At 44.5% G+C, this 15,360-nt stretch overlaps 1 protein-coding gene across 2 annotated transcripts in view; it reads right to left on the bottom strand.

Annotated features, from left to right (window-relative positions):
- Stard13 (StAR related lipid transfer domain containing 13) overlaps positions 1 to 15,360 on the bottom strand; it is a 161,970-nt gene that overhangs the window by 54,850 nt on the left and 91,760 nt on the right. For both annotated transcript variants that reach the window (XM_038344788.2, XM_038344789.2), the window contains exons 2-3: positions 6,057 to 6,128; positions 2,266 to 2,347 (exon numbers count right to left, since the gene is read on the bottom strand). In XM_038344788.2, coding sequence (XP_038200716.1) covers positions 2,266 to 2,347; positions 6,057 to 6,128 — 154 coding nt within the window. The remainder of the gene's footprint in view (positions 1 to 2,265; positions 2,348 to 6,056; positions 6,129 to 15,360) is intronic.

The raw sequence follows: 15,360 nt of genomic DNA, 5'->3' as shown, positions 1-15,360 counted from the left end.
AATGTGCACGAACAGAACAGAAACATACTAACAAAGGGACGTATAGTAGCTGGGGCCCTCATATGTTGCTGGGAACACAAAACAACAGGGCCACTTGAAGTGGTTACTGCCTCTTTATAAGTTAAAACAGATTTGTCATGAGCTGCCCCCCCCCCACAGCCTCATTCTTAAGATTTTAGTGAAAAGAAACATACATTTATGCTCAAACCAAACTACATATATCCATGTTGAAGTGTCTTTCCGTCCTCACATTGGGATCCCTGAAGTCTGCTCGTACAATGGAAAGGCATACATTGGAAAGTAACACGAATTAATCTTAAGAACATTGCATCACGGGAAGGGAGCCAGGCAAAACAGCCATGTTCTGTTCCATGCCATACTGTGATGCCCGGCTGGAACCAAAACTGTACGCACAGAAAACAAATCTATAGTTGCCAAGGTTTGGTAGGTAGCATGGACGTGGAGGACAGAGAGGAAGTGGGGGCTTCAGGAGCAGCGGATGAAGCTTTTCCAAACCTCGATTACGTACTAGTACTAGTCCATTTTTAATATATACATCTGTATATATACGTGTATAAATACAATGCTGCAAATAAGTCATTTTACAGAAAACAAATTTAGAAGACTTAATGGTAAAAGACAGTAAAATATAATTTTAAAAACAGGATTTTTTTTTAAATGCCAGCCAACAGGAACTCCCTCAACACTGAGAGGAAAAACAGCCTGAGGTGCTAATTGGATTGTACTGTGTGGAATGAGTATCTTTCAGAAGGATCTGTTCTTGCTGCAGGTGTGCCTTCTGGGAGGAGAGGCAGAAAGGCTGCTCTTCCAGGTCAAAGCTTTGGAAGAACCACGAGGAAATCATCCGTTTACCCCACAGGCTCTCGTAGAGGCAGGTCATTGTGCTCTTACTTGTTTACTTGCCTAGACAGCCTCCCATTCAAATCTATGATTTTACTGTGTGTGTGTGTGTAGGTGGGTGTACTCATGCCACAGTGCATGTATGGATGTCAGGGGACAACTTTTGGGAGGCGGTTCTCTTCTCCAACCATGTGGGTCCCAGGAATCGAACTCAGGTAGTTATGCTTGGCTGCAAGCGTATTTGACCTATTGAGCCAGCCATCTCTCAAGTTTATAAATCAGAGTTCTTTTCTCTTTTAACCAACAGGATTGATACATGAAACTTAAGCAGACACACAGGATTGTTTGGGTGAATAGCAGAGACTATTCATTAACACAAATCTACTTTTCCGTCATATAGGAAACAGGGAATGAGCAGCTCTGAACACAAAAACAGGCATCGGGGACCTGGTAGCCTAAGATCATTTATGCTCTGCTTATCATTGGCTTCGCCTTAAATAGTCATATTTATCAAATGCAGGATATGTGAGAAAGAGCATTGGGCTAAGGGTCGCGAGTACAGAATCTTCAAGTCCTTTCTCTGTTTCCTGAAAAGGGACAGTGTCCTGCAACCGACACCTACCCCAGCTCTGACTCTTTCCCGAGTGTTGGCCAGGAATCCACAAGTTCTTCAGACACAGTTGACTTTTCATGTGGAATTTAATTGTCTACGAATATAGATTCCATTGGCTTTTTTTCAAAATTATTAACCCAAATTCAATGGTTCCTTATTTGTTCTTGGGCTCCCACCTCATCGCTTCACCTGGGCTTCTCCCGCCACTCTGTGAGGTGTTTGGTGGGAGATTCTTCACGTATGCGTCTTGGGCTCTTTAGAGGACTCGTCACATAACGAAGGTTTAAATATGTCGCTCTGCCACTGTGTTTACTTGGCTTTATATGTTCCGACTTGAAGCTATAGCCACTTGACTTTATATATGTAAAACAAACAGGTCAAGTTGAACATACTCAAAGGGTGAAGTCTCAGCCTCTGCCCCGACGGCGCTTGTGATGGTTTTACCATCTGATTCTTCCTCCCCACCCCGCCTCATCTGTGCCTCCTGTTTCCTGCCCTTATCCTTATTCGCATTTTGGAAATGGCTTTTAACACACTCCGAAACATCCAAGCCCTTCTTTCTCTTCTTTCCCCTTCTGTCTTTTCCTCTCCTCCCTTTCCCCTCTCTTTTTCCTAACCTAATGTCTAAAGCCGCCTGTTAGGATTTAAATTCTACACCAACAGGAACTGAGCATGCTCAGGGTTCCAGGACCTAACGTCTGGCGACAGTGGTCACAGAGGAAATGTTTACTGAACGGAGGCCGACCCAGGAAAGAAACAAACATCAACGCTACTTCCCTCATCTGGCTTACCTGCAAAGAGGCTCTACAAGGTCCCTTTCAAGAAAATCATGGTCTTTTTGGACAGCCACAATGTTGATGGGGAACTGGGAATCTAAGAGGGAAAGGGGAGACAGAGGTTATGTCCTTTGCCATAGGGGATTGCAGGCCACTGTACTCAGGCTACCACGTCCACACAAGTCCCTGATCTTAACCACAGTTCCAGCTTATTACTGTTGCTGATGGCCTTTAAAAATAGCACGCGATTTTATTTTTATCACAGCAAATGCTTTTGAGAGTACAGTTTAAGTGCGAAACACGAAAACAAGCACCCGACCTTGGACAAGATTAAAGGCTGAGTGCCCTTAGAGTCCCTGCTTATCAGAGGCTCAGGTGGAGGTGGGGAAGAGCGGCAGGGTTCTTCCCATTCAGCACAGCACAGCCCACAGGTGGACAGTTTCATAGAATTCTCAGATTTTTTTCCTTCACAAAGGACATTTTCAAAAATACCCCAAGTTCAATAGTCTCAGGTTTTCTTTTCCTTCCTTCCTTCCTTCCTTCCTTCCTTCCTTCCTTCCTTCCTTCCTTCCTTCCTTCCTTCCTCTCTCCCTCCTCTCCTCCCTCCCCTTCTTCTTTCCTCCCTCTCTTTTTTGATAGCAAAATTTCCAGTCATCTTGAAGTTCCCCACTGATGCCACAAGAGACGAGATTCCAAACCCATGACTTTTCCTCAAAAGAGGACTCGTGCCAACTGGGAGAGCTACTGTGACTATTGAATATGGCTTTAATTTTAGGAGCCTCTTTTACAGAGGAAAACCTCTGGATGTCACTTGGCATAACAGTCAAGGTCAACTTTCACGTCAGTTCACTGTGACTGCCCTGCCTTTCTATTTTGCACCTCCCATACCTTCCGAGTTACAATAAAGCTAATGTTTCTAAACCTTCCTCTGTGTTGGAAGCACATGCTTCCCCCATTCTGGAGACACATCTTTGCCTCTTTAGAGCAAGGGCCACACAGTAAAGATTTAAATATTATCAGTTTGCGGACATCTTTATTTGGCCTGACAAATTCCAATTTGAAGACATAAAGATTTGGTTTTATTTTAAAAAAGCCAATCAAGTTAGTTGAACTCAAAGAATTTCATGGTGACTGAATACCTTCTGGTCCCCGAATGGATACCACCTCACCCTCCTGGCAAGTGAGTGTACGTCCCAATGAGAAGCACAGACACAGGAGTCCAGGGATTCCGGCTTTAAGCCCTGATTACTTCTGGGCTGTGTTGCTCTGGAAAATAACTTTTCCTCAACTGTACAGTATCACAGTCACGATGGCCACTTTATGGCGGAGGTGTAAGCATTGACTTTTGAATAATAACTGGCATAGGGAAAGCTCTGTTCTCATTGTGTTTATGTAATATTTATGGATGAGGCACAATCTAGCATGTGCATGTTTGTGAGCTAATAGTTTATCTTAGATAGTTACGGACTGCTCACATTAAAGACTCACAGTAGCGGTAGCATATGCATTATAGTGTATATATTTATATGTATATACTCAAGAATCAAAGGGTTGGCATTTTTTGATTTCCTCCTTCCACTTCAGGAGAGTGAGCTGCTTGTTGCTGTTATTTTTCTTTTGACACGAACCTAGACATGTTTGGGAAGAGGGCATCTTAATTGGGAACATTCCTCCATTGTCTTGGCCTGCAGGCAAATCTGTGGGGTATTATCTTGACTAGTGATTGATGGAGGAGAGCCTCACTCACTGTGGGTGGTGCCACCCCTGGGCTGGTGGTCCTGGAATCTATAAGAAAGCAGGCTGAGCAGGCCATGATAAGCAAGCCAGTAAGCAACTCCCCTCCATGGCCTCTGCATCAGCTCCTGATTGCAGCTTCCCGCCCTGAGCTCCTGGCCTGACTTCCCTCAGTGATGGAGTGTGACCTGAGAGCTAGAACACGAAATAAGCCCTTTCCTCTTTATTTTGGTCACCGTGTTTGTCACAACAGAAACCCTAACTAGGACAGAGGGTCACTTAGCATTCTGGGCTCTTCCTTCCTAATTAGTAAATTGCAGGTAGAGTAGGAGTCAGGAATAATGTAGACTTAAACTATAGGAATCTTTTCTTTCTTTCTTCCTTTCTTCCTCCCTCCCTCCCTCCCTCCTTCCCTCCCTCTCTTTCTTTCCTTTTGTCTAAAAGGCTCGGTATGACCCTATGAAACACATTTTAATCAGAGATTCTGAGCTTTAAACTATATTCCAATGCTAACTCTGTCCTCACAGAATTTATATGAACAAAGTAGAAAAAAAAACTTTTTTGGTTTTTAATATAAACATTGAGATTTTTGATGAAAGGACAGGAGTCATCTATAAGGAAAGATTAATTTCGTTGACTCTTTCCATCCTATACAACGTTTGTGCCATTGGGAAGGGAAGCTGGATTTTCTTCATACGGTAGGCACCCTCTACTGAGCCCTCAGGCCCACTCTGCTGCCTCTTATTTTGTGTTATGCTTTAAGACCCCCTGGAGAGTGTCCAAAGAGACTTGTGCTATCCGCTTTCATTTTGTGTTTGGCCAATCAACGTAAAGCCACAGGTGAAATGCAAGGAGGCAACCCTTGGCTCTGCCCATGGCCAGCTGTGTGTTCGTTCCCTCCAGAGATATATATGGGGTCCTTGTTTCCTGAGCTCTGGCATCATCCCCCTGTGATAGTGACAGCCCCAATAACTATAAACCCTTGGCTCCTTCTCTGTGCACATCTTATCTACAACTTTGTAATAAATACCACTAGCTATAATTCCCCACAGCTAATCTCGTGTGCCACCTGCCCACTGCTGGGACCTGACTACTTCCTGATGTGTAAGGACCACGTACAAAACATGGAAGGTTTGATGATGGTCTTAGATATCAGTAAGGTAGAGAGAAGTGAAAACGGTGGCTGAAGAAGAACATCCCCATGGGCTCATTATGTTTCAGTGCTTGATCCCTAGCTGGTAGAACAGTTTGGAGAAGGATTGGGGGGCATGGCCTTGTTGGAGGAGGGGTGTCACTAGGGATGGGCTTTGAGATTTCAAAAGCCCATGCCATCCCCAGTATTTACCCTTTCTGTCTCTTGCTTGTGGATCAGATGCAAGCTCTCAGCTTCTGCTCCAGCACCATGCCTGCCTGCCTGCCTGCCTGCCGCCATGCTCCCCTCCATTATGGTTATGGACTCTAACCCTCTGGAACTTGAAGCCCCAAATAAACTTTTTTCTTCTCTAAGTTGCCTTGGTCATGCTGTTTTATCACAGCAATAGAAAAGTAACTAAGACAGCAAATTTATTAATTAGTAATTAAAGAATCAAGGACCAGAAGTATAACGCTGACAAGAAAAGCCACTTATCCAAAACTCAGAAGACCGGCATCTGGTCCATAACATTTTTTTTTTAAAGTAAAATAGGCATAAGCAAAGGCTATCCCCAAACAACTAGTTTAGAGACGTCTAGGAAACTTAGCAACAACACATTCATTGCAAGCTCAAGAAAACTGAACACAATGAAGTTAAAACAAGGAAAAGCATGCTAGTCTGCAAAGTGAGTTGGGGCAGACACTGGAAAGAAAGTATAGAGCTGGGTGGGAATCTGCATGGGGAAGCAGGAAGTGCGGGTGGGAACGGGAGGGCTCTCATTTCCAGATGTGTCCAGATGAGCTTACTATTGCCAAGGCCGATGGGGAAGGAAGCAAAGCCACAACACATCAGAGCAACGACCCAGAAAGCAGAGGCAGGTCCACATGGTTCGCCCTGAGTTTATTCTCTCTGTAAAGAAGGGCGGGAAAGGCTCACGTACCTTCATACAGCTGAGCGTACTGCGGGAACCCAGCAGCTCGCAGCCAGTCACATGCTTCCTTCGCCTCGATTTCTGAAACATACAAGAAAAAGAACGTTGTGAGCCTGACAGTCACACTCTGGTTCTGCTGGTGTGCTCCGTGAGGGCCATTACGAGACAAGGCTGCTCCTGGGTAGTCGTGTGTAAGTGAGCCTACCCAGAAGGAAGGACATACAGAGTGTCCGGGCCACTTGAGGCTCTCACTGTGTCTGCTCGGATTATCTCCCCTGTGGAGCCAGAGTTCACGGAATGATAACCAACCACAGAGAGCAGAGCACAAAGGCTGAATGTCCTACAGGGAAAAATGCCTTATTTACACACCAAGGAACTAGGTGATGAGGGAAGAGAAGAAAGACTTATTATAATCGTAATCCTCTTTTTAATGGACCTTTTAAACCTTCCAAGATAAGCCAGAGATTATTTATTCAACCTTGCTTTACTCTTTCACTCGAGATAAAAAAAAAAAAAAACAAACGAAAAAACACAAACCGCTAGTCTATTTTCTCACGAATGAAGGCATTACAAAAATCCAGTTTCACTGACGGTTTTAATTCCCAATACATTGCTTGAGGATGTTCATTGGTCAAGCCTATTGGAATGACTTCCAACTCAGAGTGCAGAGGGGAAAAGGATAGTGAGACCCAAGTCCCTTAGAGTTGCCAGAACTGAGGGGACCACACCCAAGAGGCTGGTGGGTCCTTTGGGTGACCGTTCATGGGGTGGATCGACCAGCTGCCCATGCAAGCAACCTCCCTGAGGGAATCTGTGGACGGAACTGGGAGGAGCGACTGTGTAAAGCTGGCCATTCTCTGACCTTGTGGATTCTGGATTATTTCACAACCACCATGCTGTTAGATAAACATCAGCCCAGGGAAAAGAAGTTCATCTGTCAAGAGTTCAGTCTCTCCAAATAGAAGTAAAAAGCCCAGGGAAAGGTCCTGGCCAAAGCTCTCCTCAGCTGCTGGATGCTCAGTCAACGCATTTCCATTTCCCCGGGTGCTTGTTTTCCTCTGTAGTCAAAACTGCTAGTAAAGAAAGGCCTTTCTTGAATCGTTTACATAGGAAAACAATCTAGATGAACACAGGCCATAGGCCTGAGACTGTGCCCTTTCCCAATAAAATATCTGCTGCTGTCTAGCATGTTTGATGTGACAAAGCCATTTAATGTATGTTAAAAGAAATCAAAGGGCAGATTTTAGCCTCAAAAGATGCACAGAAGCAAAACCTTCAGGGAAGCAGGTCTTCCCTTGGCATCCCAAATCTGCTGCCACCCCAGCAATAGAAAACTTCCAAGTTCTGGTTTTTGTGGCATTGGGGGGTTTCTGCCAATCTGACCAGCACGGATTTCATCTTCACGTCAAGTTTCAAGCTTCACCTCTACTGCCTACTTCAGTAGAGGGCGGAGCGAGAAAAGAGCCAATTTCCAGACATGAGTGAAGCTCAGTTATGAGTTGGTAAGGAATTGCAGAGTCCTGCATTTTCTAGTGAATCACACCAGTTATGCATTTTGCTGTTTTATTTTTGTTTCTACTATGATCAAAACGTAGTTTTTTAGCAAGAAAATCCCAGAGAGCCAGGAAATGAAGACATGAAGAGACCCAGAGGTCAGGCGCTGTAGAGCAGACAGAAACCCAGAGGGAAGTGGGAGTTCAGGGCAACAAAGGACATTAAAGCCCTGGAACAAAAACGCTGACAAGATGTGAAGCAACCAGAGCTGCTGGAAAGAACTGTGGCCGGCAGGGGGATGGAATCGAGGCTAGGCAGAACAATCTTACATACGGGCTCTCCAGATGGCTTCATCTCCCTTCCACAGAAACACGGAGGATGAACACACAAACACAAGTAATCAAACCTCGGCCACAACCCATCTAAGTCAGTCACTCAAATAGGCTAATTTTTAAAACCGCTTGTGCCAAGTTTTTAGGTTTCAGACTCAAATCACAAATTGCGAGGAGTAAATAATAGTAAATTGGAAAATGCCACTCACCAAACCATGGGGAGTGGCTCTTCAGACCACTGCCATACTCGATGCCTTTCTATTTGCCTAAATGCCTATCAGACGCAACCCTCCTTTTACATTCTGCATAAGATTAAGTAATATGGTTCCCTTCAAATTCCTTCTTTCAGGTATTTGTCACCATCGAGAGAGAGAGAGAGAGAAAGAGAGAGAGAGAGAGAGAGAGAGAGAGAGAGAGAGAGAGAGAGAGAGAGAGAGAGAGAGAGAGAGAGAACAATAGAAACTAGAAGACAGCAGGGAGAGTTAGTCTATCAAGAGGCAAAGGGCATTATTTAGAGATAAAGGAATCAATCCAGATGACACAATACACACACACACACACACACACACACACACACACACACACACACACACACACACAATCAGGGCACCTTAACAGGCAGAGTGAATATTAAGATAGCAGAAGGGGATAATGGCTGCTGGCCTTGTATCTTGACATCTCAATTGAAGAGCAAAAGGAACATAGCAACCAGCCACAAAACGATCTTGTATAATTACCGCCATCAAATTTCACTTCGACTGTTCAGCTGAGTTGGGAAGAGGCTCACTCACAGTCCCTTCTCACCCCTATCAGACAGACGCCGTTTTCCCCAGGGCCTTTGCAGTGGCCAAAATGTGGGAGAATTAGAAGGGAGTCACATTGCAAGTATCACTTCACCGCGATCTATCTAATGAGATTTAAATGACACTTGATGAGGAAAGCATGGGCATTTATTTTTTAATGTGCACTCGGTAACCATCACTGTATTATACATGAGCATTAAAAGCCATTAAAATCACATTTTGGCTATTCTATCTGTTCCCCATTTGCAGCCCTCACCTGCTCTAGTAGCGGCTACAGGGATACATCAACCTACAGCAGCTTCCTTCTGAAAACACAAGCTGGGGAGGGGGGTGGAGCCCAAGAATACCGCTGGACAATGGGGCCCACAGATGTCTACTGAGGTTATTGGGCTAGAGCTATCCCCTTTACCTGCAGAGGTATGGCCCAAGGTTCCCAGTGGATGGTGAAACCCTTCTGATTTGATGACTAAGAGGTCTTCCACGTGCCTCTCAGGCAGGTGACACATGCAGTGTGCGCATTGGAGACAAAAGGGCAATTCTCATCCCCAGTACGATACAGTGGAACCCTGTGGGACTGTGGGGGATCTCATCATGCCCCCCAAACTCATGAGCTCTTTCTGGAATTTATTTAGTTATTTTCGTTCAGTGTTTTCGGAGGCAGACTTCAAGTACCTGAAGTTATGGCAAGGGAAACTGAAGAAAGGTTTTTTTGTACTTCCCTTGGGAGAAAGTATTCCATTTGGCTGGGTATCACGACAGGGCTTCTGCAGAACTAAGGATGACATTTGTGTGTGTGGTGTGTTATATGAGTGTGTATATGTCCAAGTGTGAGTGTGTGCAGATGTCCTGGCACAGGTGTGGGAATGTGGAGGCCTAAAGTTGGCCTCCCTATACTGTTGTCCCCTTTGTTGCTTGAGACAGTGTCTGTCTCTCTCACCGAATCAAGAACTCAAGACTCGTCTAGACTACCTGGCCAGTCAGCCAGCCCTGGGGAGCCTTCCGCCTTCGCTGTCTCCATGTTGGGATTACAGGCATGTACCACAGAGACTGTATGTCCTAGGGATCAAATTCAGGTCAGCATCTTGCATGGTGAATGCTGGCCATGGAGCCCTCTTCCCAGCCTCAATATCAGTTTATAACAAGCCCACATAATAATCAAGTCATTTGGATCATTTTGGCCGACATTCTCTTGAGGGGCTGCCCAAACCCCTATGCATACTATGAATCCAATATACACTGATCTTCTCCATTGGGTAAGAGATGGCTGCGAAGTGAACAAAAGACAGAGAACCTAACAGCCTGGGTACAAAGGACAGAAGGATGACTCAGCGTCATCCAGTTCTAATAGCAGGACCTCTTTATGGGAGGGGCCTCTTCGGATTGGTTTAAGGGAGGCTGGTCATCCTGATTCCCAACTACACACTACCCATGTGTTCCTGAAAAGTCTCCTTCTCCCACAGTGTAGACTGAGGAGCCCCAGGGTCTGGTTGGGGTTAGGTGTTCTCTTTTTTGTTGTTGCTGTTAGTTTTTAACTAACTAACTAACTAACTAACTAACTAACTAACTAACTAACTAATTATATTTTATGTGCGTTGGTGTTTTGCCTGCATGTATGTCTGTGCATTGGTGTAAAGGTGTCGATTCCCTGGAACTGGAGTGACAGACAGTTGTAAGCTATCATGTGGGTGCTGGCAATTGAACCTGGGCCCTCTGAAAAAGCAGACAGTGCTCTTAACTGTCTCTCCAGCCTCGGGTGCTCTCTTCTGAGGCCTGTCAGTGATTTCAACAGGAAGCCACAGGCTTTTGTCTCATCTTCACCTGGGTGCCAGAAAGCTGTGCTCAGTGACTCCTCACCTCGCCTACAGCCGGTTGCTTAGAGTGTGACAGAGAATCTGTTCAGGGACAGACCTGGTAGGGGTGGGGGATGGGGACCCGTGGGAGAGGGGGATGCTCTCAGTGGTGCTGGAGGGCTGTATGTTCCTGTGGATATGAGGAGAAAGGTAGCGTAGAAACAAACCCTGGCTGGTGATATGTTTTTACAAGATCGTACCGTGTTTCTTAATAACTGTACATGTTCAGCTTTAAAACACCATTGGAGAAAGCCTGAAAGGTACAATCAAAGCAAAGTTAACTCTGTCTCATTATTAACACATAATTTAATGTATGTTATCTGCCGGAGTGGCGACATACTAATAATATCTTAGCTCGACCGCTGTTCACAAACATAATTATACGCTGTGAGTGTTCCCATATAATGACGTTATTTATAAAAAACATGAAATTTACTGTGTTTGGGGAATGATTTCTTAAATATGCTGATATCTGAATACTACCAAGTTGTATTTTGCTGGGGATTTTAACAATGAACGTAGGATAGAGCACTCCAGCAAATCCTCCCCAGTGCAGACCGAAGGTAGGGGGAGCCTGGAGCTCTACAAGGAGATATCACTAAGCGATTTAGGCGTGAACAATGCTTGTTCCAGACTCAGGATGGCGGTAGCAAGGCAAAAGCTTTGCTGAGCTCGAAGGATACAGACTTACTGTATTTTTAAGCTGGTGCACCTATCAAAACAGAAATGCCTAGCTAAAGCACTAAGGCTTTAAATGTACTAAAAAGTACATTTGGGTTCACATTACACTCTGCGGAGCAGTCTTCCATGGCTAACCCAAAGGCATTAAGTAGTCTTTCCAAATGGCCACAAATTTGAACCAGGGCCACATTAGGATGAACTCTCTGCTGTGCGTTTTAATACTGGGATATTCATGAGCACTGTCCTTACAAAACTCCCGCAAACTTCACAGACAGACTGGCCCCAGTAGGAAGCAGCTACTTCCTAAGTGTTCATGAAAACCCTCAACAGGGATGACTCAAAAAAGTGGGCTTGGGGAAGGCTAGCTTTTCTCCTCCATTGAACTGGCTAGTAGATTGTACATCTTGTTCCTAAAGACTTTACTAGTAGCGAGGGATGACTTAGCCACCGTGAGATATCTTCTTGGATGCAATTACCAGCATTATAGTATCTGGAAGGTGTTAAGATTTCAACAGGTTCATGGTTATAGGTTTCGGATAATTCATACCGATGAATTAGCCTCATGATTCATATACTACTTAAGGCAAATGAGAACTTCTCAAGTGAAGGCCTTGCTTATTAAATGTGTATTTCTTTGGTCAGATACGAGGCAGATTCTGTTCAAATTAATGCCAGGCTATCTATTTCATATCTATACAGTCATGAATAACATGCTCGTTAAGATTACACAGAGCACACACTTCCCCGGATCCTTCTCCCAGGAGGGCATTATAGCCTAAATTACAGGCGGAGGGCAGCATATTATAGCTTTTCTGCCTTTGATTTAGATTCCATGGCCTGATGTCAGGATGCATTATTTTTCCCTGCACTTTGTGAATCTGTATTAAGTTTGTTTTGATGTTTTCAGTACCCAAATAATTCTCATGTATATATGCCAAATATGCTTTTATTTGTATAACATTTTCTTTGTACGATATTCTAAGGAAGGGTGGGAGCTAAAATACAGGTTATTTAGGGCAAATTTAAGATTACCAATCATTATGTTTTCAAAACATCAAGTCAATTGATAAACACCTGTTTTATCTCATGGTTTCAAGCAACCCTTTTCTTGATGCACAGCAAAGCATATTGCTGTCAGCAAGCATATGGCCATAGGAAGGATAAACCTGGGAGGGAGTTCATAGATGCATACAATGCTATAGCATCTAAATCCATTCCATCAAAACAGAAATGCTTCGCTCTGAGCATGCGCATTTCTTTCTCCAAAGCCAAAGTCACATGATGATATAATACTCCATCATCAATTCTTAAAAAAAATTTTATTTTTAAATTACGATGTTCATTTTCAAATATCAGATAAAAATACAGCTGGATTTCCCCTATCACCTGTATTCCATCTGCACAGACTCAGCAACCTCATATTAGAGCAACTGAGTAAAAAACGGCCTGCCCTGACCGGGTGTCGACCTGAGCCCTACAGTGAGATGAGTAGCTCCACAGCGTTCCCATCATTGGCGGTATCGGTTGTAAGTCATCTAGAGACTAGAGAACAGACAGAAAGCTCTGTTCCTAGGGAGCATGGAAATGTGCCGTTGTCAGCAAGTCAGAGACTCTTGGTGTCTGAAGGAGTGGGTAGAGGCGAAAGAGCAAATCCAGGAAGACACCAACTGGCAGGGTAATGTCAAGTTTCTCTTTTTGAGTAAAGAGATACACAAAAGGTTAAAGAATGAAAGGAAAAGAAAGAAATGAAAAATCGCCTTAGAGATGAACATGTTCAGTTAGCATGTGATTTCTTGTCATTTAATATGAAAATGTGTACATATATCTAGGCTAAGTAAGATTTATTTAATTTTAATTGTGTGTGTGTGTAAATATGCACATGAGTGCACATGCCTGTGGGGGCCAGAAGAGGGCGTCAGATCCCCTGGGATTCAACCTGTTCTGCTTTAGCAACAAGCACTTTTACCAGCTGAGCCATCTGTCAGCTCTTATATAATCTCCTAAAAATCTGTATTTTCAGTTGACCATGCCACCAGATATCCTTTCAAACATTGTAGGTAGCTAACTAATATTCCTGCTGCCATTAGTTTAAGACCTTCTTGTCTTAGCAACCAAGGCTTCCACATTCCCTAGTTTAAAATAAATTTATTTCTCCAGAGGCTTTCGTCCTACGCAAGAAAATTACCAGTATGCGCGTCCTAATCAACATACTCCAGAGATTGCTTTCTGGGTCGGCATTTCCCATGTTACTTTCTTTACATCCTGGCTTAAGGCACCTCTCATATGGTTCTGATTTCTATTCTCAGCAGACTCCACAAAGGAAATTCTAAGGGGAAGTCTATTCATGCAGCGGAATAGACTTTGCCTCAACGCCACATGGACGCAAGCCTTCAACTAACAGGAGTCAGGAAGTTCAAGGTCAAGGGTGGACCCTGTTTCCATTTCTCTCCTCTTGGAAGTCTTGGGTGGGCAGACAGCTGATATCTCTGTAACCGCTGCTCACTTATCTTTGACCTCCTTGACATGTATGTACACAGTTTCGGGAGTCTTGGGTTGACCTCCTCGACATATATGTACACAGTTTCGGGAGTCCTGGGTTGACCTCTTTAACATGCCTGTACACAGTTTCAAGGATGCATTTCACTCTAGGTATGAAACTTGATATTTCTTGAGTACTAAAATTTCAAGATTTACTTTTAAAAAAGACAACAGACAAGGCCAAATAAAGGCAAATTCTACATCTTTTAAAAATGAATGTGCTGGTGGGTTAGAGATACCACAAGTCATACACGTATTCAAACACACAGCGTGGCCCCTCTTCCACGAAATTAGCAAACGTGTTCAAAGCGAACGTCAGGAGCATCTGAAAAGGTAAGATGATCTCACCTTTGTGCAAAGTTAATGCCATGGTTTCCAGGGATGTTACAGCGAACAACAATAACCACCACAACAAAGCGGATGTATTCTAGTTTGCTTTTGATCAAGTTTTTCCTCGTTGCATAATATACTTTCCCCTCTCAAGACAGCCTGTCAGTTCATCGAGGAGGCGGTCCGAGGGCACAAGCAGACTACGAGGATACCAGGAGGGAACAGGGCTGAACATGGTTGAAGGTGAAGGCTGAGGGTGGATTCCAGCTCCAGGTCTCATGACCTCCTTGACCTTGGGGAGGCTGGATTTACAGGCCCCAGTTTTTCATCTAGAGAATAAGACTAAACAGCAGTGCCTCCCTCGGAGGGCCGTAAAGGGTTAAATGACTGCATCAGGATAAAGTGATTACACTCATTCCGGACCACAGCCTTTGCTACTCTTAGTAAGGGGGAGATGCTGACTGTTTCTCTGTAATAGATAGAGCTGTTTATTGGTTTAATATCCCGTTATCTACCCATGTGGCCCTTCATCTGGCCATAAAAAACAGAAGACATTTGTATATTTATTTATCCTTCAGACAACCCAGAAATGAGAAGGCATTTCTACTGCTGGGCACCGTAGAACACTGCATGGCTCCTGACACACCAAGAAATCAGGCAGGGGAGACAAACGTGCAAATCAGGAAATCCCAGCCGCACGGGGCGGGGGGGGGGCATAGTGCTCTCCAGGGCTCACAGTGAAGGGTGTGTTTTTGGATAAAGTGGCCACTCAAATCCCAGCAGATGATGTGAAACGTGGGGCAGACGGTTCTGCCGTGGAGAACCCTTCTGCTGCCTGCCAAGAGCCTTGGAATCTCATGAGCTCATGCCTTGCTGGCAGCAGGCTCTTCTGGGACTATGTGAGCGCCTGCTGGAGGACCCCGAGGCCACACGGCACCTGTCAGCCTGCATCTGTCTCCTCCTTTGACAAGGCATTTAACATGATTCATTCTGTATCCCACGGAAGGCTCCATTACAGTCTCTCTACTCCATGATAGGTGCCGAGAGTCATAAATGAGATGTGACACTTTGAAGGTGGCGGTAAAGGCTTCTCCCAAATGGCTGTTACCCTGGGGATATAAGTACCAGCCTGAGGAAATGTGGTTCTGCAGGTACAATTTACAATGTGCACGCTAGTTAATAAGTAAAATATTAGCCTCCCTATGCCTGATACCCGGGGAACTCAAGGTCAAAGAGCCAAACACAGCAAAACCGTGGGAAAAAGGACGCTATCGACATGTGGGCT

The sequence above is a fragment of the Arvicola amphibius genome, chromosome 10, assembly GCF_903992535.2.
Source record: "Arvicola amphibius chromosome 10, mArvAmp1.2, whole genome shotgun sequence".
Lineage (NCBI taxonomy): Eukaryota > Metazoa > Chordata > Mammalia > Rodentia > Cricetidae > Arvicola > Arvicola amphibius.
The sequence above is the reverse complement of the archived record's forward strand: the minus strand, read 5'-3'. Positions and strand labels throughout refer to the sequence as shown.